The 24,383-nt window shown below is 37.7% G+C and overlaps 1 protein-coding gene across 3 annotated transcripts in view; it reads left to right on the top strand.

Annotated features, from left to right (window-relative positions):
• The window catches only part of AGPS (alkylglycerone phosphate synthase), a 59,064-nt gene that overhangs the window by 17,402 nt on the left and 17,279 nt on the right, over positions 1-24,383 (top strand). For all 3 annotated transcript variants that reach the window (XM_064434338.1, XM_064434337.1, XM_064434339.1), the window contains 12 exons: positions 3,969-4,058; positions 7,669-7,759; positions 11,962-12,082; positions 12,164-12,238; positions 13,177-13,248; positions 14,680-14,759; positions 16,351-16,431; positions 17,508-17,633; positions 19,638-19,746; positions 20,096-20,223; positions 22,811-22,862; positions 24,108-24,184. In XM_064434338.1, coding sequence (XP_064290408.1) covers positions 3,969-4,058; positions 7,669-7,759; positions 11,962-12,082; positions 12,164-12,238; positions 13,177-13,248; positions 14,680-14,759; positions 16,351-16,431; positions 17,508-17,633; positions 19,638-19,746; positions 20,096-20,223; positions 22,811-22,862; positions 24,108-24,184 — 1,102 coding nt within the window. The remainder of the gene's footprint in view (positions 1-3,968; positions 4,059-7,668; positions 7,760-11,961; positions 12,083-12,163; positions 12,239-13,176; positions 13,249-14,679; positions 14,760-16,350; positions 16,432-17,507; positions 17,634-19,637; positions 19,747-20,095; positions 20,224-22,810; positions 22,863-24,107; positions 24,185-24,383) is intronic.

The raw sequence follows: 24,383 nt of genomic DNA, 5'->3' as shown, positions 1-24,383 counted from the left end.
CCCAGCTGTAAAAATCCTTATCCAGCGAGTCAAACTAGTATTTTAGTGTTGGGCATTGTAATGAAAGTGGAATATTTAAATTCAATTAAACGAGTCACACTCTGTTAATCTATTGTCACTGCTTCCATGGTGAGGTGTTTTCTTTCAGGCAATATAATTTCGTGTATATATACAAACATACACGTTAAAAACCTTAAGCAAGGTTTGATTTGTACTACTTCGTATATTTCAGTAGTGAATTTCTATCATTGAAGTTAGAAGGCAAGGAAGTACTGGTCCATTTCTACTATTTCTGACTAAAGCATTTCACATTTCTGTCAAAAATGAGATAGTTGATGAGCTTGATATTTTGTTGAAGCTAATGTACTGAATAGAAAAGGTGTTGTCTTTATATAAGACAGTTTGGGTATGATACTACAATAACAGTTTAAAGTGAGAATAATGTCAGATTTTGGTGAGAGTCTTGGCTATATATATATATATACTTTTTTTTTTAATTTTTTTTTTCCTTGGAAAGGAGTCTGAGAAGAAAACCAGAAGGGTGGGTAAATTATATCTTGCTACTCATGCAACCTGTATGTGTAGCATACTCATTCCAAAAACAACCCTTCCTGTCTCCAAAGAGAAACCTCACACTTGCTCAGTATAGTTTTGAATATAAAAAAATTGGATGTTTCTTGTTCTGGTGTTTACCTGCCACAAGACAGTGTACTGCCCATTGTGTGTGGTGGTGTGAAATCCCCTGCCTTTGTGTTACAAGGTAGCCAAGATATTTGGGTCAAGTATTCTTCTACAAACATGCAAACTGTTATTTTAGATTTTAATTTTTTTATTATCATCACACCAGTGATGGAAGCTATGTTGTCTGACAGAATAAAGCTTTGTGTACTCAATTTTACTCAGGAATAGTTCAACCATAAAATAAATTCTTAGAAGTTAAAACTCTTAAACTCTGTTTTGTATTTTAGAGCCTGATCAAAGTGCCAGGTGGTTTAACACCAACCTAGGAGATTAGGCCTTTAGAACAGGCAAGCAGATGGGAATGTGGTTAGTGTAGCAGAAAAACCTCATATCTGAGTCTGTCTTTGTGTCCTTAATTAATAATACCTCCCCATGGTTTTGTGGGAAGTACCTGTCTGTACTGATATCAGGACTAATGATAGTTTCAAACCTGGCCATTATCAGTTTATCTCATGTCACCAGTTTCTTTAGGGCCTGGCCTTTTGTGTCTTTCTCTGATTGTCTCCTGATTTGCAGGTAGTTTCTCTAACCTGTTTAATGCATCATTGTTGGCATATTTATTTTGGCATTGCCTTGCAAGAGGACTTCCCTCTCTAAATTAGAGGGGAAGTTTGAACCTTCCTCAGTTTTGCTTAGTAATATAAAGTCTGTTCTGACTTCACAGGATTCAACAAACTACAGATGTCAGGTATATAGAAATACTGCATTTAGTCAGCAGAGGGAGAAATCTTCCCTTGAGGAGCACTGTACTGATTGGGATTTGAGTAGAACATTTAGTTTAAAAAAAAATCTCTTGAGCTGACCAATTCTATGTCACCTTCTTCTCACTGTGGAGCAGCTCCACTGTGTATGACTTAGATGCTTTGGGGACCTTCATATAAATATATGCAGCATTTATAAATATACACACATAGAAATAAGGGTAAAAATGGGCAAGTCTGCATAACATGCTTTACAAACCCTTTTTGATAATCTGTCACAACAGTACAAGGCATTCCCATGCTATGGAATATGAGTGAATCCTTGTCCTTTCTTGTGTGAACCCTGCATGTATAAAGATCAGAAAGAGCAGGCAGTGGAAGAGGTTTCTGTTATCTGGACAGCTCTGCTCAGTTTAATTTTGACTGAAATTTTAGAATTGATTTTTCAGTATGGAAGAAAAATGTAGACTGGGTATTTCACAAAACTGTATTGAGTTATTTCAGTACTCAGTAACTGCTAAAGTTTGCTTTAAGTGCCAGATTTGTCAAAGGCTGGTTGAAATGTCTGAATCAAACAATTGTAATGAAATACATGACCATGGCTTTTTTTCCATTTGATTAATTAAAATCTTGCATACAGGCAGTTTGAAGAAAATAGATTTTGTTTGAGCCAAGTCCGTTGAATTGCACTCATAGTATGTCAGCAGCCTGTGTTAATAATACATTTATAATGAAAACCTTTGGTAATCAATCATCGCGTGGTTATCTTGCATGTAATGCTGGAGCTGAAAGTGATTGAGGCAGTGTTTTCTGTGAATCACAGGGTCTTTTTGAAATGGTCACTCCTGATTATCTTACTCTTAGGCAGTCAGAGTAAGAGCTACATTTACTGTATATAGGGCAGGGAAGTAAATGATCTTCTGACAGAATTCTTTGAGATACATTTCTTTTAACTAAAATTTGGTTTGTAGGTTTGTAATTTCATTTGTAATGTAAATAAATAGCAAGCTTTTAAAGCAAAGCTTGATTATTGTGTAATTACTAGCAGTATTTCTTAAGTCTTAAATACACTTGCACTGATGTAGTTCTGATGACTATCATAGTTAAGAGATTCTCTGATATGGTTATGCTTAAGATTTTTCAGTTTTCTGCTTGTACTTTGGCAGTTGCTAGTTTGGTTTTTATATATTTATAGTTTTATGCTATCAGATTCTGTTTGTATTTGTTATTCGTTCGCTTCTTGAGGTTTTGTTCTTTATGACTTTCAGTCCAAATGTATCTCAAACTTCCTCATCAACTGAATGTTAAGAATGCTACGGGATTGCAGTAGTGATAACAAGCAACTGAAATCATTATTCTCTGCCAAGAAAATGAATTTTAATATTAAATGTCTTTTTTTATTCTGAAAATATTTAGATGTTACCTATTTGTATGTTTATGTATAGAGTGAAAACCAGCCATCTTTCACACCTTACCCTTGCAAACTGGAAAATATCACTGTGTCACCAGTGCTCTACTTCTCTCTCTCTACACAGAAGAAAAACAAACAGACAAATCCCTTCAGTCCAAACACACCCATGTACTGTTACAGGCAGAGAGGCTGGAAGCTGGCCCAGCAGGAAAGGACCTTCAGGTGCTGGTCAGCAGCCAGCTGGAGTGAGCCAGTGCATGCCCAGGTGGCCAAGAGGGCCAAAGGCATCCTGGCCTGGATCAGCACTGGTGTGGCAGCAGAGCTGGGGCTGTGATCATCCCCCTGTTCCCAGCACTGGTGAGGTCACACCTCGAATCCTGCACCCCTCAGAGCAGAAAGACATTGAGGGGCTGGAGTGTGTCCAGAGAAGGGCAGTGGAGCAGGTGAAGGGTCTGGAGCACACATCTGATAAGGAGTGGCTGAGGGAGCTGGGGGTGTTTGGCCTGGAGAGGAGGACGCTCAGGGGTGACTTTGTCACTCTTTTCAACTCCCTGTTGGGAGGCTGTAGCCAGGTGGGGTTGATCTCTTCTCCCAGTTAACAGGAGACACAGGATGGGAGGAACTGGCCTCAAGGTGTGCCTGGAGAGGTTCAGCTTGGACATCAGGAGAATTTCTTCACTGAAAGGGCTGTCAGACATTGAAACAGACTGCCCAGGGAGGTGGTGGAGTCACCATCCCTGAAAGTGTTCAGGAAATGACTGGATGAGGCACTTAGTGCTGTGGTTTAGTTGGCATGGTGGTTGGTGAAAGGTTGGACATAATGATTTTAAAGGTCTTTCCCAACCTTAATGATTCTATGATTCAATTCAATGTGCGATGACTTAAGCTGGTGGTTCTTTTTATAGAGCATCTGGTCTTTCAAGTCATGGGATGCAATCTGAAGGAGTAATGGTTGTGGTTTCAGAATTTCTTTTGGCTCTAAGCTATATACTTTTGATATGTACTTGATTTCTTGAATTGCTGTCTGGTAAGACTTTTTTCCAAAACCATATAACAGAAAAGCATTTTGGATCTGCAGGATGCTAATATTGTCACTCATGTTTTTTCCCTTTAAGGCAAGAACTTTTGAAGTGGAATGGATGGGGATATAATGACTCCAAATTCATCTTCAATAAGAAGGGACAAGCAGAATTCACAGGAAAAAGGTAAGCTGAAAATTTATGTAAATGAAGTATCTTATTTAGTGTTTATTTGAAAAGAGTTTAAAAGGGGCACACTGCAGTTAATTCAAAGAAGGCAAAGAAGTTGCTTCATTTCATAGAATAAGTTATTCTGCCTTTAACAGGTTTATGGAAGTCTATACACGGGAGTCTGACATTGTAAAATAGCCTGTGGGGCTTGTTGAAATGTTTATTTAAAATGCTATAAAGACAAATTAATGTGAGTCTTCTCTGTAACTTGATATAATCTGTGGGTTAATGAAATCACACTGAGAATCTGCACCATGTTCTAAAGCTTTAGATAACATGCAGCACAACAGTGAAGTTTTGAGAATCTCTTGAGCATCAACTAGTTGCTTTATTAAATTTCTACTTTGTTTTGGGAACAAAATTTTTTTCTTAACCACTGTGCATGGAGCTACTTCATCCTCTGAACTTAAAAATGAAAACTGCTCTTTGGTTGTATGTTGTGTAGTGGCACCACTTCTGATTTATTACCGTCTAACCGTTTATGCAGCAAGCTTGTTTTTCTGAGAAGTATATTTTTTAAGGAACAGCATTAAAATTAAGTCTACTTGGGGATCTCTCCATTTTGTTCCAGTGGCATTTAAACCTGTTGCCATCTTTGTGGTTTGGGGTTGTTTTTCTTCCTGAGTGGAAAGTAACCTTGCAGTCTCTTCCCTGGTTTAAAAAATACACTTTCCATAAGAATTAAAAGAATGCAGAAGAGAGATAAAATTCTGTCATTCGTAAAAATTCCTTCCTAATCTTTGAGTCTGTAAACTTGCATGAATTAGTTGCATCAAAGCTGCAAAAACCTAACTGGGATCTTGAGCACTTCAGTTGTTAATTTTTTGATTTTCAGCCACAAATTAAAATGCAAAGCCTTGTATAAGCCAGTTCATTGTATCATATTAGGGAGATGCTATACAAAAAAATCAAAGGACACTAAATAAAAAAACAAGACACAGGTCAGGACTTCTGTTTTTTCAGGAAAAGAATACGTACATATTCAAGAATGGTAGGGTTTTTTCCCCATCCACACTGTCTCTAACTGAGACATAACATTAGAAATACCTCGTTGGGCCACACTGGTATAATTTCTATGGAATAGTTTGCCACAGTGGCAAAAGGAGAGTGTTTGAAGTGAAAACAGGAGAATGAGCATCTGCACGGGTGGCGTAGATGACTCATCATTTCAGTACCCACTAACAGGCCTGGTGTCCATAAGTTTGTCAAATAACCTCAGTCTGCTCATGCTGCCTGCCTATGCAGCATCCAGTGGAGGTTCTGGTTGTGTAAAGCACCTGTGTTTTGCAGCAAGTATCCCTTACTGTTTTGCAGGACTAGGTGGATGATAGTTGTTCAGCCTATCTACTGTGTTATTGATTTATAAGACTCAGTTATATCTTCTCTTGCATTTTCTCTCCATGCTTCTGGTGTCTTCAGTCTCTGCTTGTAAGGCCCTTTGATCTGTACAGTTCTCTGCACTCTCTCCAGCTCCACTAGATCTTTCTGGAAACAGGGACAAAAACTGTGTGCAGCACTCATGGTGTGGATACATCAGTGTTCTGCAAAGCAGCAGAAAGAGATGAACTCTTCTTTCTTCCCCCTGCCCAGATGATGCATAGCACTGTGGGCTGCTCTTGTACGTGGTCAGTGAAGATGCCATGATACTGACTATCAGTGGGGTTCTGCCAAATATGCAGTCATGCTTTTCTTTTGGCTGTGGCAATTACCTTAACTTCCATGTTTTTTTGTCTGCTTAGTTGTTGTTTTTTTTAAGGTCATGAGTTCCTATCAGTGTGATCAATAAATCCTGCCCTTTGCATCTTAACTTAACTTAAAGCTTAGCTTATCCTACAGCCTGTAGAAGAACCTTTTCTTCAGTTCTGTAGCAGTGTATTTTCTTAAATAACTTTTGGGATGAACACCTGTGGAAATATAAAGGAGTGTGGGATTTCATGTTCATTGTATCCCTTTTATTCACTTTCTGTTTTTACATCCTGATAAAACTCCAGGATTAGTGAAACAGGATTCCCCTTTATGAAAATTGTGTTGACTTTCCCTACAGACCACACATCAAATGATCTTTTTTGACATCTTTGACACCTCCACAGGGGTAGATGGTACTTGCTAGTCTGAGCAACTGAAGCTGTTTTTTGGGGAGTGTCTGTGGCAGGTGGTTTTTGGGGGGCTTCTTGCACCATCAGTGTGTGCATACAAAGCTTGCTTCCTGGGCAATCATGCAGTAAACTAACTTCTCCTATGCTGTAACTTCTGTCTGTGTCTTGACTTAAAAGTTTTGGGGTCTCTGATAGCTTTAGTTGTCCTTTAAGTAAGTGATTAAGGTTACCCCTGCAATTCAGCTATAATGATAGTTTGGCAATACTAAGAAGTAGGTCTGGAGTAGAAAACACCAAGCTGGCCTGGGTCTCTGCCTTCATTGCAAACTCGATGCAAATGCACTAAACTTTCATTGCTTATTGCACTTTCATCTTCAAAGAATTCACTTAATTTTTGTATGGCTTTGATGAAACAATAACAGCTATCATAGGAGGAATGACTGAATACTCTCTTCCACGCTGAAGAGTCTAGCTTGAGTTAAGGTTGTAGCCTTTTAGTTCTACGATTAGAGCAGGGAGTTTGTCAGTAGGAGAGCTGGGAAGAAGCTGAGATGAGGAAACAAAAAGAATTGATCTTTTTGTGAAACAGGCGACTCAGTTGTAGAGTTGGTTGCACCAGCTGTGAAGGGCAGGGTCATAACTGGATTTACAGTGACTGAATGATCTTAGAGGGAAGACCCAGTTAGGTCTAATGCAATGACCCAGGTGAAGACTATGGTAAGCATTCTCAGCTGCTAAAAGCTCTCAGTACTTTTTAGGAAGGAAGATCTTATTTCTCCTCTCTTCTGGGAATACTTTTGAACACATAAACATGCTGAAGGTGTGTATATGTATACAATTAGTAGCAGTAGTTTCTAGCTGTTTCCAGTGTCCTCAGCCTTCTATGTTTTCACATGTGGTGCACATGGTCAAAACCAGCTCCTCTGTCCCTTGTCTGTAGGTCTGAATTTGTCACGTGGCTAAACTCTTGCCAGACAGTTTGTGCTGGAAATAATTTTACAGTGTTTGATGGATTCTAATGCATTTTGATGATGAAGGGGGAACCTCTAATACTATTTGTTTTCTTGAACGTGTAAGGTGTACTGAAATGGATTTGTGTGTGTGAGACTGCTGTTTCCATTGCAATGTGTCCTCTACCTGTAACCAGCATGTAAGCTTGGGTGCTGCTTTCTACACTACTGCAAGGGAGAGACCTTTCTCAAGAGTGTGGGTGGTATAACTGAAAAGCCTTATGCCCAAAGCAAAGTGGTACCATGCTGACAAATGATTTGATTCTGTGTGAAGTAAAGAACAGCTAAATACAATGAAATACGCAGTTGCATGAAAAGTGAATGTGCAGAAGCCTTGCAGGCTTGTAGGTAAAGAGTTTGATTTGAAACTTCTGTTTATGCATACATACAATTGAAGGAAGTGTATCTGACATACATTCTTTTAATTTAAAATGACCCTATGTAATATTGACTTTTCAGGTACAGATTAGGTGGTATGGTATTACCAACTTTTAAGGAATGGATAGAAAAAACCTTTGGAGCAAGTCTGGAGCACAAAACTACCTCTAGAGTAAGTAAATAGCTGAACCAGTTCCTTTGAACATTAGTCTTGGTGATAATCAAGACCACACTGTTAAAGATGATTCAGCTGTCACAGATAATTGATTTAAATATAGTGTATTAATAGTTCAAAGTTTTTTGGGGAAAAAAATTGGTGTAGAGCTACTATGGGAAACCTTATATGTCTTAGCATGACTTGTGGTTTCAGGATAGCTGGTAGTATATTTATTGAAATGAAAGTTTCCAACACGGAGTTTTTTGTCCTGCCTGTAGCTTACATTTCAAGACTGTAGAAAATGTTAGCCCAGAGGGAACTGTTTATACCACATTGATGTTATTCATGATAACAGAGATAGAAAATACAGGGAAGTTAAACTGTGATGTGTTTTTGGTGTGAAGATGTCAAAGTTCTTATTTGACAGTAATTTTTTTTTACATGTCTGGGTGTTGAAAACTGACTACCAGAATACTCAAGATTGAACTGAATGTTTTCAGAAAAATAACACATTGGGAATGTTCTAGGTTTTGGAAGTCATACACTGCTTTTTAGAAAGAGTAACTTAAGTTAGAGTCAGGAGACCTGACTCCCTAATTAGAGTCCCTTTGAAGCTTCAGGCTCCTGACTAGACAGCTGCTAAAGCAGTATTGGAAGCAGGCTTGTACTGTGACTGTAGCAACCCAGCTTGGGTAATGGTTGAACTCACTCAAGAGATGGGTACAAGATTGAAGCAGGTAGTCTCATAGAGCCTGAAAACTTAAATGTTTCTTCAGTCTTCTATTCATCAAGATATTCTTTCATCTGCTGTGGTTTACAGGATCTCCACCAGCCAATATATTTTGAAAAATTCATCTGGATGTGTTTTTGTTGACCAGGGTTGGTCTTAACTGGCAGCTGCTTTAAGTTGCTGTGAGCAGAGGTCTTGAGAACTGTTGTTCCCTTTTTACATGCAGAGAAAGGATAGAGCAAAGCAGAATTGAAGGACAAGTACATATTTTTAATAATACCCTGATTCCATAGTACATCTTACAGATCAGCTCCCCAGGATATCTGCCAGCAATGTTGAGTGATTTGCTATTATGTTGTGCCCCTCTGGTTTTAATGGTCTTGTAATGTGGAGCAGGCTGACTACCTTGATATGGGATAGGACTCTTTGGAGTCTCCAATATATACCTGGACCTCTCATAGCTAGTATCACATACTGCTGCAGGTCCCTCATTTTCGTGGCTGTCATAACTCCAAGGTGTATTTCAGGTTGTCATGCTATGCTGGGTTTTCAACTTGTGCTATCAGCTAAGCATGAAGAAACACAGATATAGGAACAGCAGAAGGGAAGAGATCTCTTGGTTCATTTGTCTTTCTGTGCCATCTCCTCCTGCCTCTGTCATGTAAGGTTGGAGGGTTCCCTGTTGCATGTGACTTTTGTGTTTTAATTAACAACAATTAAATGTACCTGCTTCTGTGGTCTTCAAGATCTGTTGATGCTCTTTATTTTTTCAGATCAAACTTAATGTAGAGAGCAGTTTAGACCTAGTTCACATATGTTTCCTGACTAGCTTTTCAGGGTGCAAATTTTAAGATATTTCAGTTCTATGAAAATAAATAGAGGTGTATTTTTGTTTGTCAGTGTGCATAAGATTTTTATAGATAAATATTAACTTTTTAATATTTTAGTTTTAATCTTCAAGATTAAAACTTGTGGAAGAGTTATAAAAATCAAGGTGCTTAAAGCCACCTGCAAAGAATTGTTATACCTGTTAAGTAGTTCATGCTCTCAAGAACAAAGATCTTCAGGCACTTACTGTTCAACTTGATATGAAATAATTCTGTCTGTGGAAATCCATGAAGAAACAAAACTTTGAAGTCTGAAATGTAAACTCAGCTAGCGAGGGTTTTTCTTGAAACAAATTATTTGAAGATCTTTATTTGGTACCTACTTGTTTCTTATGTTCCCTGTGTTGCTATCAGAGGTCTTTGAGCTAGCAAACAGCACTGTGTGAATGTGCATTAATAGCAGAATAGTAAGAGCAGCAGTTCAGGACCAGATTTACACCATGTTTACTGTGACTGGCTCCTAAAATCAAGGTGTCTCAGTAGTGGAGTGCCTCTCACCGAACAACACTTAATTTCAGCTTCTGTGTTTGTAGATGACAAGATGAATATATTGGAGGGAAAAGGGTTTTTTTTTTAGTTGTCTGACACCTTATTTCAATAATTACAGCATTGTCCTTAAAGCAAATCAGAATGGCACATATCTCTTCCAGAAGTCAAATCACTATTAAAACTGCATTTTCATTATGTCATATGTTCCACAGGAAAATTCTGACCCAAACTTTTGGCTATCCACTTGATGCTGTGAATGATGTCAGCTATTGCTAATGAACATCTTATGCAGCTATTTCTTTCTGAATTATTCCTGTCAGTACTCTTAGTTTCTCCATAACCTTACGTAATTTTTGTAAGGTGGACACTCCATCACAATAATACAATTTTCCTGATAAGTTTAAATCCTACCTTCATCATATCTCACAACTTTTAGACTCAACCTATTCAGAATAGATTGCCGCTGTTTTTGCCATATATTGGCAAAAAGTATCAGCTGCTCTGAAGGTTATGTAGAGCAAGGATAGGCAAACTCTGTTCTAGGAAAGAAAACTTTGTTGTGAGTATAATTTTTGTAGAAGGCTAACTTCAGAAGATGAAAGCACAGTGATTTCCATTTTGTTATTCTATGTTTGCATATGTCAGGAAGCATAGGTAGGGCTTGTCAAAGAGATGTCTTAAATTTCTTTGGCTAGGTGGGACATTACTGCACAATACTTTTTGAGGTAGGGTTATAAATTAGTTCTTTCTGGCTTATTTCCTGAGAGCTTTATAGCAGAAGTGCAAGTGCATTCTTCTCTTTGGGTTGATGTCAGTTCATTTTCCAGCAAGGCTTGCATGGAAGAAGTGTGAAAGCATTGCACTCTTTCAACTAATTTTTGTTCAATGCATGATTTTTAAAAGTGTATTTAAAATAAAAGATATGGTGGTAAAAAAACTTTCAGTTCTGCTCTCAGACTTCAGGGACTTTGTTAACAGGAAATAAGACTCTTGACCAACATTTTCTTTGCAATAAGACTTGAAGTCAGGAAGTTACATTTTAGTCATCAGACAAGCTTTTTATCTAATTTTAGAACTCTTTAATTAGAGGCCATTTGTGATAGAAGACATATTCCTTTAGGGAGATTTCCCATGTTTGCTCAATTTTTAAGGAGAAAAAAAGGCATGGTATTTTTGGAATCTTCAAAGCACGTAAGAGTCTTGCACTCAATGTCTGCAAAATATTTTTTTAAATCTGAATCTTGTAAAGAATTCTTGTTCTCTAAGTGGGTTTAAAAAGTTGACGCATGAACTACTTTTAAACTATTTTAATGTGCCCAGTAATTAGAAGTGTAGTTCAGAAAAGAGAGTTAAGTGGTTGTGTCTACACTTCAAGAAGCTGTAAGAGTACTAGACAAGACATCGGTTGGAAGAATGGGCTGTTAGAAAATCTTAAGCAGAGGTTTTCCCTCTGCTTTACAGAATGTTGATTTGAGGTCTGTTGGTAAGTCACAATGTCCTGTGTAGCTTCTTGGAAAGAACACCTTTCCCAGGTGTTCTTCAGGACTTTAGATGGGGACACCTGTATGTATGTGGCTCAAACCTGGGCTTTATGGAATCTTTCTTATAGGTGAGGTCTTTTTTACAGGTGAGGTCTGCTTGTTGTGTGCCAGTTATGTTACATTAGTCATGATGTAGTTTTGCCTAGCACTGGACTTCTGATTAGGCTTTAGGTCCAATTTGGATTTAACTCTGAGGACATGACAGGAGGAGGGGAAGTGGGTTAGTGAAAACAGAACCCTAAGTAGAAGACTTTGCAGCAGCTTTAGGATGTATTCTGGTACCTTGAGAAGGCTTAAAAAGAAAATTTATTCAGTATGCATTCATAAGCTCATGTATTTCTCTTTATTAGGACAAAGAAAGGTAAGAATGTTCTACTGAAATAAAACTTCTTGTGTGCAGAGTAGGATAAGCCGGATTGGTGGTTTGAAGATGTGAAGGAGAACTGATGTCTTTCTGATCTGGAATAGGTGTGTTTGGGTATCAGTCAGTGTTAGCCTGTTTTTCTTATTTGTGTTGTATAGAAATACTGTAAAGTGAACCTATCTTTAATGTATTTTCTTGTATCGTAGGCATCCTTAAATGTTAATGATGTACCTCCATCCATTGTAAATGAAGAATTTCTTCAGGATCTTAGAGCCACTAAAATCTCATATTCCCAGGATGCAGAAGATAGGGTATTCAGAGCTCATGGTAAGAGAACTTCATTTGCATAACTGTGCTGCTTTCAACACTTTCTTGTTTGACCTTGGTAACTTATTGTTTGTGTTCCAGGTCACTGCCTACACGAGATATTTGTACTCAGGGAAGGAATGTTTAAGCGAATTCCTGATATAGTTGTATGGCCTGGTAAGTGTTTATTGTCTTCTGCCTTCTGAGCTGGGAGGCCATTGTTTGCTAAACTCTTGTGCTTTCTGGTCGGAGGAAAACTGTCTCTTGGTTCACTGACTTCACTCATCTTTACAGAAACTGAAGGAATTTTCTCATGAATGGTAATCATGTTTGTTTAGCATCTGGACTGCAGGTTGTGTCTGTGAAATTCTATCATTTTGTGGGGAAGTCAATTTATTACTAGATAAGCTGATAGATATGTAGATATATGTATTATATAGATAGATAAGATTAGCTGAAGTTTATGTTGACTGATGAATTTTCCACTTAAGTAACCACTGTGTAATGTGAATGTGTATGTTCAGCAAGAGGAGTTGTCAAAAATGGCAGCCTCAATTTTGGGTTCTGAAAGTGTACATGATGCTAGAAGGGTAGTGAAGTGTTTGTACTGAAGTACTTTTGGTTTTATACATGCTGTACTTCAGTGAAAAAAAAAGTGTAACACCTGTAACTCCTGTCAGAACACTCTACAGAAGATCAGTGACTGAAAGAAAGAGCAGTGCAATCTGAGTATAGGCTAGGCCTGCTTGTTTCAGTCTAGTAAAAGGATACAAATGCTTTTTTTTCACTTGATCATGTGCTCTCTGGTCACTAGGAACTACTCCATGTGTCATTCTTCACTAGTGAACGAAAAGAATTTGCAGGAGGTCTCAATCCATGAGTAGAGCAAGAGACTAAAACTGTAGTTAGTTCTTCAAATGTAGAATTGTTTGAGGTCTAAAATGTATAACTGATACTTCCAAGCCCAGCTCTTACTTAGTGCCTAACTTTGAAATGTCTTCCTTGCTGGTGTTAGAAAAGGGGCTGCTGCTTAATGAGACTGCAGTATTTAGTAATAAGCACAAATAACAGTACCAAGCAGAAAGTCTATTTTTTAACTGTTTGTTCTTTTCTAGTTTGCCATGAAGATGTAGTTAAAATTGTGGAATTAGCCTGCAAACACAATCTCTGCATAATACCATTTGGTGGTAAGCAAAATTATGAAGTCTTATAACTTACTGTTTGAGGTTATTCGTGAAAATGTCTTCTACTTCAGTTTAAATATATGTTCTTCATTACTTGTGCTCTGTTCCCACAGTGTGTATAAATTAGGGGTTTTTGTTCCACTGTTGAAATTCAAAGTTTCAGAGAGGCTTGTGGTCAAACACTGCTGCAAAATTATTCTAATTTCCTTGTAGATGTTGTTCAGTACAAACTCCTGTAGCAAGGGGTTTCCAGGAAGTGTTCCAGATACAGAGTACAGTTAAAGGCCTAAAGAATGCATAAAGGACTTCCAGTTTTCACTGTGGATGTCTTCTCTAAGCCTGCTGAAGTAGAGCTGGGAGCTACCTTGTTTTAACATAGAGCGTAGGAAACATGGGGTTTTGGCTTTCATGAGCTCATTCTGTGATAAGGTTTTTGTCAAGAACTCTTAATTGTGTGGTATAAATCTGTGTTTTACTTGGTACTTGCTTATGCTGTGGTACAGCCCTTGCAAAAGGGCATTAACTATTTAAGAAAATGAGCATTTCACTTGAAGATGATAGCAAACCTGGTGAGCTGGTTCCTCACTAAACACTGTTACCCTTGCCAGGTGCATCTGAAGGACTGCAAAACAGCTACAAGTCACATTTTAACTGATAGTAGTAAACCAGTAGACCTGAAAGCGGCAATATTGACTATTTCTTGTTCACTGTCCAGGGTACAGAAAGATCTTTAGGCTGTTTTCCAAGTTTGTTTCTAGTAAATTGCAGTCAACTTTTGAAGTTATTACAGTAGTGCTTGGTATTTAAGGGAAGTGCCACCTTTTCCATCACTGGAAACAAAGGTGATGGACCTCACTGCTCTTGCAGTTTTATTCGCTGGGACTTTCTCTGTACTTGCCATTGTCTTTTCTTCTCGTAGCCTGCTGTGGATCTTGAGTATCCTCTTTATCCTTTTTTTTTTAATAGTTAAAGCCTTTCAGTTTATTTTTTCTTTCAGATGAGTATTACGTTCCTGTACTAGGCAGACTTCTTATTCCAAGTTTGTAGGTTGAAATGTAGTGGCTTCCATAGTGATAGCTAAAGAATATACAGAAACTATAGCTTTCTGGTTCTTGAATAGCTTTGTAATTTGTTACCCTTCTTTGTTTTAAAGCTCTGTGCTGGGCTTAACAGAAGCAGCTGAGATGGTCACAGAATGTCATGTTTGTTATGGAGTGCTGCTAAAGCATTGTTCAGCTCCACAGCTGCCTTGATTTTGTGAAACCTGGTCTAGAGAAGGAGGCAGCCTTAAGAGTCTAATCACTAGACTCAGTTAACTTAAGTGATCTTTATTTATTCAGTTCTATATCAGAAAGGAGGGACAGAGGCATTCTATTGGAAGAAAAGCTACTTTGAGAATTTTATGATCACAAAATACCATTCCCATATTTGCAGGAGGGACAAGTGTCTCTAGTGCCCTTGAATGTCCTGAAGAAGAAAAAAGAACAATTGTCTCCCTGGATACATCACAAATGGTATGATCTCTTAAAGTTTTATTTGAATTTTTTTTAAATCATCTTACAGTTACTTGGGTGATCACTACAGAATAGCATTTCTTTCTTTTCCAGAATAAAGTAGGGATGGAAGTATTAATCAGCACTATGATATTAAACTGGTACTCCTTCAGTTTGTTTTTCTGATATTAGTCCTCTACTACTTTATATGACCTGTATGTATTCAATAAGAAAAAAAAATCACTGTTAAGCCTTATAGCAGCTTCAAGTGATCAAACTCAGAGAAAGCTCCTCTTCTTCTATATTGGAATTTGTACTGAGGATAAATGAAAGGCTGGGAGGAAGTTGTTATTGCAAATTTCACTAGTTTTTGCACTAGACTTCAAATTACTTAAAGCAAAGATTAATAAGGTGACCTAATACATATAAATCAACTTGAAGGATAAACTTTCAAGAAATAACTGGGGTTTTTGTGTAGATAGCATCTTGAGAATGTGAAGCTCATAGTTTTATGGCAGTCTAGAAATGAAGTTCTGTAAAATTTATTGCTGGTTTTCATCTTTTCATTATGAAGAGCTTTGTACTTTTAAAATGATAGATTTATGGCTACTTGGTAATGAGATGCTTCAGAAACAGCTCTGTATCTTTGATGTAAGGCTCTACTGCCTTCAACTACTTGCTGAGCTCATTAAACTCCTTTAGCCTTGAAGGTAAGACTTGGGGTTTGGCTCAGTTTTCTGCCCTCAGTGGTTCTTCAGTTAAACAAAGTGATTTTTTTCTGCAGAGGTGGTACTTGTATGCTGAAGGAAGCTCTTCAGGTGTCTATCAGAATGAAATCCAACAAGTACACTGGTGACTCAGGATTTCATTTGAACTCCTTGATTTATAGCCCACAGCTTTGACTTCTGCCAGGTGTAGGTGTGGCAGGGATATGTGGTTAATTCTTACTAGCTTGCTTTTTTGTCAGTTAGATGTGTAAATAAGGATTGAGTCAGAAAATAAACCAGTTTCATGTGTCTTGAATGACTGCCAGCCAGTTCTTGTAATCATTAATGAAGGAAGAAAATAAGACAATTTAGGTGAAAGGAAACATTGTCAAAGTTTAAACATAGGTGTCTCAGAGCAGTTCAGATGATTGCTGAAGCTTTACTATTTTAATAAATGCTTGATAGTTATCTTTATCTTATATATAGGGTCCATATTGCATAAAAACTGATTTATATAGGCATCTGAGATCAGTTAAGCAGTTTATGTTGAAACTGAAGCAGCTGAAGTAGTTCACTTTGAATAATTAATTAGTCCATACTTTGTGAGAGAGAGACTCCTGCTAGAGTTTTGATTTAATTCTTTCTGGCTTTTTTGCTTTTTATTCTGTAAACATCCCTGGTATAAATTGAAAGATGTATGTGTTAGTCTCTTGTAGTGGTGACTTCATAAATTGAAACCTGTTCTGTAGCAGTTTGAGGGAGTGAAGAGCCTCAGCTTCCACTGGTGTAATAACTGGAGTGGTATCAATAGTAAATTGTATGACTAAGCATGTTTATCCTATAGCATTAGGGAAGGAGCTAAACAAAATCTTAAACACTCATTGTTTTGATTGGCTTTTCAACAGAATCGGATTCTCTGGATAGATGAAAAAAACTTGACAGCTTGTGTAGAAGCTGGCATTGTTGGACAAGATCTGGAAAAACAGGTATTTTTATCTGGTTAAGTTTCTAGTATTTTTTAATATTTTTATTAGTTTTTGTTTATATCTTGTCCAAAGCATTTAATTAATTCTTAATTCTTGTGTGTTTTCATGCAGCTGGTAAGAATTACATGCAATGGTTATGAACCCACCCTTCCTAATATATGACCAGTAAACATACAAAGCCACAAGTTCCTGTGGTATAGAGAAAACCATGAACTAAGTGAATTGCTGTAGACAGGATGTAGAAGTGACTTTCAGCCTTGAAGTTAGAACCACTGCGTACAACAGAACATAGTTAATGATCCATGTTACATGGTATACTTAAATACAGCTGTTCAACATGATTGTTATCAGTTGGTCAGTGCAATAAATTGATTATCTCAAATGCACTAATGCAGTTATCACTTCATGTGAGACTGCTTGGCCTTTAATTCTTGCTGTTTGACAGCTTTGGTGTTGTAGTTCTGAGGGCATCCTGTCAACCTCAGGTGCTGTGCAGATGGCAAGGCCAAGTTAATGTAGAAAAATGAGAAACAAGTGACTACTTAATGTACAGGAATGCATGATCTGCATCACAAGTAGTTGACAATGTTGCATACAGGAAGCCCAACCAGATGGCTGTATATTAAAACACATCTCTCCTTGAGAGAATTAAGTACAGGCAATTTGCTCAATTTTTCTGCAGACCTGCTGCATATCACATTAGGATAGAAGGAACAAAAGATTAAATGCCTTATTTATTGGCAGCATTTGTGCAAAGTTGGCAGTTACCTAAGTTATAATTTCTTTTTGCAGATGTATATGAATTTGCACCTTGTTTTGAACAATAGAGTTCTCAGTTTTAAAATGCTGGGGAAGAGTATTATAGGGTGATATGTAGCACAGGTGTGCACAGTAGGAGCAGATTCAATTTTCATGTCAGGTACATATCCAAGATAAAAGTTTCATAAATGGGTGTGTGATCAGGATACTTATTTAAAAAAAGAACTAACCCAAACAAACCAAACAGGTATAGAATATTGAATTTAGAATACTAAGTTAATGCAGGACCTGTAGGATGTATTTTTTCTTTTCTTTAGCTTGCTGAAAGTGGCTTTTGTACAGGCCATGAACCAGACTCCATGGAATTCAGTTCACTAGGGGGATGGGTAGCAACACGAGCATCAGGCATGAAAAAAAACATCTATGGAAACATTGAAGATCTGGTAAGTAGTTTTAATACTTATTATAATTTCAGATATTTAACTTATTATAATGACTCACAGGGGGAGAGTAAATAGTGTTTCTTTTTGTAATACAGTTTTAGTATCAAATCTTGACTGACGTTTTTGTTTCCTTGTTTTTGGTATTAGTACTGGTAATCCTTATCACTGACATAAAATTAATTTTCATTTCAGCACTCACTGACTAGCTTAAGGATTTGTTACTTTGTCTTGACTCTGGTGCTGTCTTCTACCATTTTGGACTCTATACTCATCCTGTGTAATAATCCTGTCAAACTTCCTGAAGTCCCATGTTCTCTCCTACCTGTTGTGTGTAGCTGAACTGTCTGACAGCAAGCAGCTCCCCACCTTCCTACGTGCTCATGGCTAGCAGTATTTGTTAAATCAGTAGGCTGATCTAATTGAGCATGTGGGTGCACAGTGGTGAGATCTAGTGCCACCACATGGTTTGTAGGAATCCAGAGGAAAGAAGCAGTGGACTGGGAATGGCAGTGTTCTACTCTTGAATTTGTTTTAGTCATTAAAATGGTTCAAGTTTATATTAACTCAGATTTTTTTTTATTTTTAAGCATACTTTTTGATTTTCAAGTCTATGTTTTCTGTAACAACAAATACATTGAATATATTGAAGATAAATTATCACTGCTCAGACTTTGCCTGCCTTTTTGCTTCAAATTTCCAGCTTTCTCTCATAATTTGTTTAACCCTTCCATGTGTGAATTTTTTCCTTCTTTCCTGCAGCACACACTGGGTAATGTATCCATGTTACCTCAGGCTTTTTCATCAGCTCATAGTTTAGACATATTTGTTCTGTGACAGATGTGACACTTCACTGTCAGTGACTGAGGCTGGCAGGAGCTACTCCGTTTTTATTTGCAGACCTGGCTGAAGTAAAACTCATAGCACTTACAAAGTGTCATCCCTCCCCTGCTGCCTGAATGGTACAGTTCTGCTTGTTCTGGGAGTTGTGAAGCTGAAGGCTTCTCTATTATGGAAGCATAACTTTAGGCTAAAACAGCTTCTGAAATTTTCATTAGAAGGAAATAGGATTGGAAATTGATTCAGAACAGTTCATGAGTTTCAAAATAGCATGGTGAGAATGTTTCAAGGAAGTGTTTACCTTTTGAGGAACTTTATATCTTGAAACAGTGTGTTATATAAGCTGCCTAAAATCCACTTACTGCAGAATCAACGCTTCATAAATTGCATAGAGTGAAAATTACTTAACTACCTGTGCTTGAAAGTTTTAAAGCCATTAGCTGAAATTCAGTAATTTTGCTTCATTTAAAGGCATCACTAAAGCAAAGCTGAAACTCTGCCCTTCCTTGGTATAAGGTATAAAATAGAGGATTGAATTGAATAGAGGATTAAAAAAACCCACATGTGAGCTCTATTGCATGGGCCTGAATGAAGCTGGAAACATAACACTGAAAAATATTTAAAAAAACCCCAGCCTTCTAGCCCTACACGTGTCAGTCTTATGGCAGCTTTTATATTGATAATCTCTTTCACAAAGTATTTCACTACTTCTGTCTTTCCTCCTAATTGAAATATTTTTGTAGCAATCAATGACTGAATTATAGTAGCTTCATCAAGCAGCAGTTCTAAAGCAAAACTTAAGCAAAGTTTAAACTCTCACTTTTTCCCTCTGTAGTACAGTGTATATTCTGAATTAAAATCCTGGTGTATATAAAGTTCTATCTGTGCAGTTCTACACTGAGAAACAAAACAATTTTAACTGGTATTGCCCGGATGTAGCCACCAGTTGATATGATTTGTCATAGAGTGGAAGCTATCTGTTGTGGGGAAACCATGCTGTGTCAAAATAATGGTTGGTAACAGTTCTGTTTCTTGGAATTGCCTACACAATGTCTAAAACCTATAAAGCCAAACTGTATCAAACTTAGTATGTTTTGTGGAAAATAAATATAATAAAAATCTGTGCTTAATGCTAATATTGATGGTCATCGCACTTTGTTTAAACAGGTGATTCATATAAAAATGGTAACTCCTAGAGGAATAGTAGAAAAAAACTGTCAAGTACCTCGCATGTCAACAGGACCTGATATCCATCACTTCATCATGGGATCTGAAGGTATAAACAGAGTAATTTCTCATACTGCATCTTAATTCAGTTTCCATAATGCTTGATCATTGAGCATTTCTGATGCTGTGACTTCCAGTGTGTTGATGGGTGGCATTGGACCTGTAGAGTCAGCCTACAAGTCTAGTAACAAAGAGCAGGATTTAGAGAATATATTGTGAGAATTCACCATGTAAAAAGTAAGGAAGAAGTCACCTGCTATCGCAAACTGAATTTTTGGGATTTCTGATTTATGTTAACTTACAACATTCTGGCACATGTTAAGTTGGGTCTGGTACATGTTAAGCTTACAAGCAGTTCATATTGGAACATTTTGCTCAGTTTTTCTCCTCTCCTGAAGGAACCCTTGGAGTGGTTACTGAAGTTACGATAAAGATCCGCCCACTCCCTGAATACCAGAAGTATGGCTCTGTGGTCTTCCCCAACTTTGAGCGAGGGGTGGCCTGCTTGAGGGAAGTGGCAAAGCAGGTAAGGAAAAGCTGGATGTTGACTTCACTCAAGGACTCATGGATTCTAGCAGTAGGGGTATATTGATGCTTCAGTATTTCTGGCAGTTGTTAACCAGGAAGTTAAGGCAGGAATCTCATAAGCATCCATGAAATGCAGGATATGGTCCATGAGGATTTTGGCAATTACTCAGCTCAGGACTGAGCATGTTGGAACTTTGCTTGGTATTCTGAACCAAAACATGGACAAGCCTTTAATGGCTTGTTTCAGTGGGAGTTATTTTCATATTGCAGCCTGAAAAATTCAGCTTTGTACCTCCTTCAGCTGAGAACTTTACCCTTAGATTAATTAGGGCTATGTAAAAGGGAGCAGTGTTTAAAGGAATTGAGTTGCATACAGGAAAAAGGCAGTTGAATTCATGGCTTTGAAGTGGTAAAGGAGCACAAGGAATGCAATGGAAGGATATAGCCTGTATTTAGAAATCACTGCCTGGAGCAGAGTGACATGGACAGGTGTGATGGATATTTCCAAGTGGAATTGTGCTTACACTGTAGTATTTAAATAGAGAATAGTGCAGGCAGATGGTTTCAGGTAGTGAAGTATTTAGATTTCAAAGTTCTGTAGTACTTTTCCTCAAGGCTGTGCATCCAAACAAATTTTAGTCTGGCTAGCCTCTTTCTCCACTGACTACCTTTCCTCTGTTCTGTGCAAAACATAGCAAATTATATATATGAATGGTAGAATGTACCCTGAATTGGAGAGATAATTTCAGAAATGTTTTACTTAATGCCAAACTAAACACAGCTTTACATTTTTTCCAGTGATTGGTCTAAATTAATGGCTTAATGTTCCAAGCCAGATGTTCAAACTGGTATGTGAATGGCATTATATGCTAGTCAGCAGCACTTGCCAGTTTTTCTGTCGTGCTTCTACCGCTAGTGCTTGTCCTTCCTTTTAAAGGTACCTAAGCAGACTTTTTGGGAATGCTTAGTCATGTGGCTTATCAACATTTAAAACCAGTTAAGGAACTCGTGTTTTCCCTGTCTATGGGCTTAGTTAGAGGGGGGAAAAAAGAGGCATTATTTGCCACTTAATGTTGCTCCATTTCTAAGCTTCTGTTGCTGCTGCTGCTGTTTCTCTGCTTACTTCAGCCTGAACTACTTATTCTCTTCTGTTGCCCCTCACATCAATCTGAGTAGTAATTACAATGATTGCTGTCTGAAAAGCTCTTTTATGTATCAGTCCACTTTAATGTAAGAATAATCAGGTTGTGGGTGGGTTGGTCTCATTTAAAACCACTCCCACAGCCTTCTGTCTATCTGCCTGGTGAGCTCCCTTAGTTCTTCATGTTTTCTTCCTCTTGTGTGACCAAATACCTAATAATGATATCGTGAGGAGTGAACATGTCAAATTAAGTGAAAGAGCAGTGCTTCCATATCCATGTGATTAGATGATGACTAGCCTAAAATTCAGACTTTTGTCATATTCCTCTGGCCATACATTTCAGTGTGACTGGACATGGCCATCAGTTAGTATATGATGTAAGCACATACATGACCAGAAACTTACCTAAGTGAAGGCAGCTGTTCTTACAGTTTTTCAGATTCCTGTACAGTGCAGAATCTAGATTAGACCCAAGTTCAGATTTTGATTGCAGTCTGACAGCAGAGCATGAGTGTACCCGGTCTAGCCAGGACGAAGTCAACTCTTTTCATAGCAGCATGTGGTGTTAGCTTTTGTATTTGTAACCAAAAGAGTGTTAACACAACAGTGTTTTAGTTATTGCTAAACAAAGTGTGCACAATGTCAAGGCTTTTCCTGTTTCTCCCTCTCTTCCCACCACCAAGTGTGTTGGAGCAGATAAGAGGCTGGGAGGGCACAGGATTGGGACAGCTGACCCAAACAGACTAAAGACAGATACCATATAACATCATGATCATAAATAAAATCGAGGGGGGTGTTTCATAGGCGTTGCCATTGCTTGAAGACTGGCTGTATATTGGTCAGCTGATGGTAATTGATTGCTTTTTGCATTGTGCTTTTGTGGGTTTTTTTTTCCATTTTGCTTACCAAGCTGTCTTCATCTCGACCCATGGGTTTTTCAGCTTTTGCCCTTCTGATTTTCCTTCCCCATCCCACAGGGGAGGAGGCTCAGTGAGCAGCTGTGTGGTGCTCAGCTGCATGGCAAGGTGACCTTCAACAATTAAACTTTTTCAATGGATCTTTATTATGTGTGTATCTCTGATTACACAGAAACATAAGCTTGTACTAAACAAGTGTGCTATCTTTAGTGCATATGCCATTTTAGAAGAACACTCAAAATATGAAAATCAATGTTTTTGGACTATTACTGTGTTGGCTTGAGGTTAAACTGAAAATTCTCAATGCATTATATCTAGACATACCTAGTAGGTGTTGTTATTCCAGTGAAAACAACTTATAATCACCCTGTTTCAATGATGGTGATGGCCAGAGGTCTCTGGTATCAAAATGTGCTTTCTTATATGCTATTTTGAAATGAAAATTTGATGGTAACGAATTTAAAAACCAACTATGTACGTAATCTTTTTATTCTTCCTTCCTCTACTCCCCTAACTTTGCCTCTAAGAGATGTGCTCCTGCATCAATTCGCCTTGTCGACAATGCACAGTTTCAGTTTGGTAAGTATGTAGATCATTGTGGAGCATCATATTTCCAAGGGCTTTTTGGTAGCTTAAGTCTGTTTTGGGTAGTAATTCTTTTGCTCAAATCTAGACAGGGCAGTGAACCCAGAGTTCAGTCTCCAGATAGTGCTGAACGTGAGTTTGGGAAGCAGAAGCCTGTCTTTGTCTCTGAGGAAACACTATCAGCTACTTGACTCAATAAAAAGCCATGCTCTGCCTATAAATGAAATGGGTTTTCTGCTGTTTCATTTCTTGACATTTAGTCTATTGATGAGATTGAAATTCTGGAATCACTTCCTCTGTTTTGCTGTAAAGGAGTAGAGATTCTACTTAAGTAATTTTTTAGACTGTGGTTTAATAAATTCATGTCTTTTCACAATTTCTGTGTGCTTACTGAAGTGTGCTTGTAGGTGTCCTCCTTGGGTTTGTGTCTGCAGAGAGACTCCCTCTTTGCTTAAGAGGAAGAAAGAGCAGTCAGTTGTCAAAGTTCATGTGTTATTCAGGAGGAAATGCTTTGTGAAGTATTTTAGAAGGAAGTATCATGTAAATGGTGCATAACTTTTTATGAATTGGGCTCACAGCATGTAGGCCAGATGCCAGGCTGCTAAAGTGAAGCAGTAATGAGAGTTCAGAAGTTGTTTGTGACTGAAAACAATGGAACAAACAGTAAAAGACTTTCATCTCAATTAAACCCAGTCCTGAGGCAGAAATGTTAATTTAACAGGCTCCAAGACACCATTTATATATCCTGGTAATTTTAGTTCCCCGTTTGTCATTAAGGAAGCAATAACTAGCTTTATGTAGAAAACTTCACACAAGTTAGGGAAAAAATGCTTAACTCCTAACTTTCACCATTCTTGGCTGTTTGTTTCAGTGGTTTTGGTGTAACTTTAAAAAAAAAAGTCCCTGATTTTTGCTTAGTTTTGTGGTGTAAAAACTAATGAAGCGCTCTCTTAAAAACTTTCCACATGCCATAGGCTTGTGAAATCTAAACTTAGGCAGCCTTAATTAAAGTGTCAAATGTTTGTGCAGAGTTGTACATATGTGTTCAAAAATTAATGAAATCTTTTCCTAAATCATGTTCTAAATTAGTAGAGAAAATTCTATATAATTTTGATAATCAAAGTGCGCCAAGCAATTTTTGTAATTTTGACTACCAAGCTATTTTTTATTTGCCCCTTAAAGTAGGAATCTTAAGAGCACTGTTTGCCTTTATATGACTTCTTCTGCTTTTTGCCAAAGGTCATGCTCTTAAACCACAAGTTGCTTCCATTTTTACATCGTTTTTGGATGGACTGAAAAAGTTCTACATCACAAAGGTAATTTTGGAGTTTTTAATATTGGTCTGAATTTTTCATGCTATTCATAAAATTCAAGATTTTTTGGTAAACTGTTTCTAATGCAGCCGAGTTTGAGTGTAACTGATACTACAGTGCAAGAACTTGAGGTCCTAAATGTGGTTTAATTCAAATGAGATTGTGTTTGAGGAGTTATTCCAAGAGAGCTGTTGTCACTGGT

The sequence above is a fragment of the Passer domesticus genome, chromosome 10, assembly GCF_036417665.1.
Source record: "Passer domesticus isolate bPasDom1 chromosome 10, bPasDom1.hap1, whole genome shotgun sequence".
NCBI classification, from domain to species: Eukaryota; Metazoa; Chordata; class Aves; order Passeriformes; family Passeridae; genus Passer; species Passer domesticus.
The sequence above is the reverse complement of the archived record's forward strand: the minus strand, read 5'-3'. Positions and strand labels throughout refer to the sequence as shown.